Raw genomic sequence first — 5,636 nt, 5'->3', positions numbered from 1 at the left:
GACGTCCAAGGTTGGCTCGCCTTGTGATGGTGACGGGGCAGGCGACACTGCTTCACTTGTACTGTGAAAAGAGCCAATAATCAAACAAAGCAATAATTCCCTCTCACTTCAATATTCCATACTTTGTTTTCAATCTCAATGTTCCTTGACAAAAATTCTTCAACTGACAACTCTCCTCAATATTTACCCTTTTCTTCAGATTTCTGGCCACTGGGGAATCTTTTCGTTCCATCGCATTTGACTATCGTGTAGGATACACCACAGTTGGTAATATTGTTGAAGTTTGTAAGGTGATATGGAATCGGTTGTCAACCGTTTTCATGCCAGTTCCAAACACCAGTAGCAAATGGAAATTGATTGCAGCTAATTTTTTGACAAAGTGGCAATACCCACATTGCTTGGGGGCTATAGAATTATAAGAACACATTCTCTACAGTCCTCATGGCATTAGTTGATGCGAACTTACAATTCATTTGCATTGATATTGGTGCATATGGCAGAAACAGTGATGGTGGTGTCTTTGCCAATTCAAACCTGGGAAAAGCTATTGCAGCCAATACTTTACAGCTACCAGATGATTCAACCCTACCAGAAGCAGAACACCTTGGAAAAGTCCCTTATGTTTTTGTTGGTGATGAGGCGTTTCCACTACAAAAGCATATCCTTCGTCCATACCCAGGGAGGGGCTGTCCGCACGATCAGCCAAGTTTTAATATGAGACTGTCAAGAGCACGAAGGATTGTTGAGAACTGTTTCGGTATACTGGCTGCTCGGTGGAGAGTTTACCACACAAAAATTGCCGTTCGAGTAGAATGGGTGAACGACGTTGTCAAGGCAACATGTGTTCTTCACAACCTTATACATCGGATTGGAAACAGAGCTGGGGTAGAGGCCGTCCAATGCAGGGAAATATTTAAGGAGTATTTCTGCAACGTAGCTCCAGTTGAATGGCAAGAATCCCACGTGACTCCAGGTATTTTCATGGGATGAAGTGTCAAACTGAAAACATACCTCAGCAGAATATGCTTACATTCCAATTGAAGTCGAACCCCCATACACTTGACCATCAAGAGATAGCTCACCCCCATATGTGGAACGTTGCTCTCAGTACTGTAGTAGAAAGAGATTAAGATTTTGCAAATGTGTTGTACAACATATTGCTTCAGTTGTACAAGACCTTTTCAATAACAGAGGATGATTGTTCTGGTTATAAAACAAACTGAACCCTGTAAAAATGCCCAGATGCCCATGTGTTTGTACTTGTTTTTTTTACCCCGGGATTGTTATTCTTTCTATTTGAGTTTTTAAGCATGCTTAAAAAGTACCTTTTGCCGTTGTGTCAAATGGTCCGCAGCTCAACAGGTCTGCCATTTTTTCCGTGCCGCGTCAGGAGCCGTGCAGTTCGCGACACGAGACGTTGTGTGTGTGTGTGTGTGAATGTGTGCGTGTGAGTTTTCATTTAAAAAAATTCCATCGTGAGCCCAGATAAGAGTTCTTCTTCGATATTTTTTATGTGTCAAACCCGACCTCTGAAATCATTCTTGTTTATTTGAACGAAATGTATCTTTTTTATCAAGGTCAACAATCATACTATCATAAATAAGTATTTCATTCAAATTCAGTTGCCGTTGTATCAACATGTGTGTATGGTCAAGTGGTGCAGGTACATACCACAAGGTGTTATTCTTACCTTGCTGAGTACTAATTTATCATGTGTGTCATCCATGGTTATTGAAAGCAAACGTAATGCCTTTAGGAATGCTGCCCGTACTGCGGGCGCGTATCAAACCATTGTCTTTATAATAAGCTGTAACAATTTAGCGCAATCACCGATGGATCAACGGGTGGTGTATTTAATCATGTCGTGTACTAGTAGTACTACTATTATACTATTCACATTCCTGAATGCAGAGTCCATAGTCCATGTCGGTATGCACACGGTTGATGTTTTTATGCCCGATGTTAATATTACTAATATGCAGGATCATTGTAAAATTTTTCTTATAAACTGGTGGTTGTTATGACTAATAGTACAGATGTTAAAATAATTACATTAAATTGTCGCGGCCTCTCAGATAATAAGAAAAGGTTTGATGTATTAAATTATTTGAAGAGTAAAAATAGTATGATTTATTGTCTGCAAGATACACACTTTGATAATAATTTTAAACAAGTTCTTGATAAAGAGTGGACAGGGGAATATTTTTGTAGCTATTTAAACTCTCAATCCAGAGGAGTGGCAATCTTGTTCAATAATAATTTTGATTATACGATCCATAGTACCAAGATAGACGAGGGTGGTAACTATGTTGCAATTGATTTCACTTTCTGTGATAAAAGATTCACTCTTTGTTCTTTGTACGGCCTAAACAAAGATACACCTAAGTTTTATCACAATATTAAAACAGTTTTGGAGGATTTTCAGAATACAAATTATGTGATTTGTGGGGATTAGAATTTGGTTATTGATCCTAATTTTGATACATACAACTATATTCACATTAATAAGCCAAAAGCAAGAAAGGTTGTTCTTGATTTAATTCAAGTGTTGAATGTTCTTGATGTATGGAGATGTAATAATGAAGACGTGAGGCGTTACACTTGGAAACAACCCACTCCTTTAAAAATGAGTAGATTGGACTTCTTTTTAATTTCAGAAGAGTTATTGAATTTTACCACAAGTACAGAGATTTTGCCGGGATATAGAACAGACCACTCTATTGTTACAGCTCAGTTTAGTTTGAATGATCTATGAAGAGGGAAAAGCTATTGGAAATTTAATAATTCACTTTTGAAGGATACTGATTATATCAACATGGTTAAAGGTACAATAAACGAGGTTATTCAACAATATGCTGCTACACCATATAATCCAGAGCGAAACTCGGATATTCACCCTAGTGATTTGAAATTCCTTATCAGTGATAACCTTTCTATTAGAGATACGGGGGAAATCAATTTCATACTCTTCATTTAAAAAAAAGGAAGGTAGTCGCAGGGAATCTGACCTTTTGACCGAAATTGAAAATCTTGAGCGTCATCATAATATTTTTGATGTGAACCATCTTCATATACTCAAAGACAAAAATAACGAGCTTGAATCTTTGCGTAAAATAAAGATGGAGGGGGCCATGTTGCGGTCCAGGGTCAAATGGTTAGAAACCGGTGAAAAACCCTCCTTATATTTCTTCAGTCTAGAGAGAAGAAATAGTGCAAATAAAACGATTCAAACAATTACTGGATCGGATGGTACTCGTAAATTTACCAACAAGGCCATTTTAGATGAAACTTATGGGGTTTTTTAAAAGTTGTACGATACAAAAAATACTCATGATGTTATGTTACAAGATTTTGTAAAAACTGATAATTTTACTTGTTTACATGATGAACAAAATGAGGGTCTTGATGGCCCTTAAAAAGATGAGTAATAATAAGAGTCGTGGTTAGATGGTTACACTGTTGAATTCTATAAAGTGTTTTTGAACGATATCTCTTGGTTTTTATTAAGGTCACTAAATGAATCCTATGATACTGGGTGTCTTTCAATCACACAAAGACGTGGTATAATTGCATTGCTTCCAAAAGAGCAAAAGCCACGCCATCTCTTAAAAAACTGGCGTCCAATCTCTCTCCTTAATGTATCCTACAAACTTGCATCCTCATGTATTGCCAACAGGTTAAAGCAAGTTTTACCTCATTTGATTAGTCATGATCAGTCAGGGTTTATGGCAGGTAGATTCATTGGGGAGAATATAAGACAGGTTTACGATATTATGAGTTGTACCGAGATAAATAATATTCCAGGTCTCTTACTCTTAATTGATTTTGAAAAAGCATTCGACTCAGTTTCACATGAATTTATTTTCAAAACGGGAAGGCTTTAAAAGATGGATCCCAGTTTTTTACAACAATGCATCTTCAGTCTTGGTAAACGGCCACATGACCCAATTTTTTGATATTAATTCAGGATGTCGTCAAGGGGATGGCCTTTCGCCTTATATTTTTCTTCTGTGTTCTCAGATTTTAAACATTGCCATTAATAATTGTGTGGATATTAAGGGTATTATCATACGTGATATGGAATATAAAGTTTTACAATATGCCGATGACACAACTATTATTTTAGATGGCACTGAAAATTCTCTTTCACAAACTTGAAAATTAACATGGATTAAACTAGTGCTGTTTGGATAGGATCCCAAAAAGGTAGTGATGATGTTTTATGTAAGAATTATAACTTATCTTGGGTTGGCGATAATATATTCTGTTATCTTGGGGTAACATTGTGTACACAACTGGATGTTATCGTGAATGTCAATTATGTAACTACGATGCAGGCTATAACAAAACAAATTCACCACTGGTCAAAGAGGTTTTTGACAGTTTTAGGTAGAATAATTGTCGTAAAATCACTTTTATTGCCAACGTTCAACCATCTCGTTCTTTCACTTCCAACCCCAAGTAAAGAAATTATCAAGGAGATTAATTCCAAGTTTTATAACTTTGTATGGGGAGGTAAAGTAGATTGGATCAGTAGAAATCAAATGGCGCTTCCCGTTATAAAGGGAGGTGCTGGTATGATCCAATTTGAACCTTTCGAGAAGGCACTTAAGATTACTTGGATTTGTAGATTACTTAAATATAACATCGACAGTAAGGTGTATAATTTATATAAAGTGAATACTCCTAATTGTAATTTTGATTATTCTTCTGGTACTTATTGGGATAGAGTTATTAAAGAAAGTAAAAATACCTTTTGGAAAGGTGTTTTTTCAGCCTGGAAAGATTTCACCGTTTCGCTCAAGCCCCAAAATATTCAGGATGATTTCAGTTCCAGTATTTGGCACAACGAAAATATTAAGGTGGGTAATACATGCATTTTGTATAAAGATTGGCAAAGACATGGTATATTATATGTTAACGATCTGGTAAACTCTAAGGGTGAGTTCTTATCTGCTGATGAGATCTATACAAAATATGATGTGAGAACAAATTTTCTTTACGTGCATGGTATTAAAAAAGCAATAGAGAAATCCTTTTCTGGTCTATTAGGCCATATAAATATTTCTCTTGCACTTCCATTTCAAGGCTTTCATATTAAAACTCTTTTCATGGATCCTAAAGAGTGTAAAAGGTTTTATAATATTTGATTAACAAATAATAAGGTCCAATATAAATGTATTCACAAATGGAACATGCTCTTGTCCCCAATTTTGTCTGAAGTAGATTGGTATAAGGTGTGCACATACAATTGGAAATGTACTTCTGAGGTGAAGCTCCGTTGGTTTCAATTTCGTCTGCTTAACAGAAGTTTAGGGACAAATACTCTCATGGTTAAAATTGGCAAAAGCATTGATCCATTGTGCACTTTTTGTGGGGTAGCAGATGAGAGTTTAATTCATTTATTCTGGGAATGCAGCTTCACTCAGAAAGTATGGAGGGATTTTCAAATCTGGGTTCAAATTAAATTGAACATTAATATTGTAGTTAGTAAAGAGCTTGTTTTGTTTGGAAATTATTTGTACAAAAATTTTTCTACAAATTATTTGTTTAATAACATCCTTCTGGTTCTGAAATTTTGTGTCTACAAAAGTAAGGTTAAAAATGAGAAACCTTCCTTTAACTATGGTAAACTT

At 35.9% G+C, this 5,636-nt stretch overlaps 1 protein-coding gene across 1 annotated transcript; it reads left to right on the top strand.

The window, feature by feature from the left end:
- Positions 1–441: 441 nt before the first annotated feature.
- On the top strand, positions 442–990 carry LOC139954727 (uncharacterized). Its single transcript, XM_071954644.1, has one exon. It carries the CDS (start codon positions 442–444, stop codon positions 988–990), a length of 549 nt encoding a protein of 182 aa, XP_071810745.1.
- Positions 991–5,636: the final 4,646 nt, after the last annotated feature.

This window comes from Apostichopus japonicus, chromosome 17, assembly GCF_037975245.1.
Source record: "Apostichopus japonicus isolate 1M-3 chromosome 17, ASM3797524v1, whole genome shotgun sequence".
In the NCBI taxonomy this organism is placed as follows: Eukaryota; Metazoa; Echinodermata; class Holothuroidea; order Aspidochirotida; family Stichopodidae; genus Apostichopus; species Apostichopus japonicus.
Note: the sequence above shows the minus strand (reverse complement) of the source record. Positions and strands in the feature narration are given on the sequence as shown.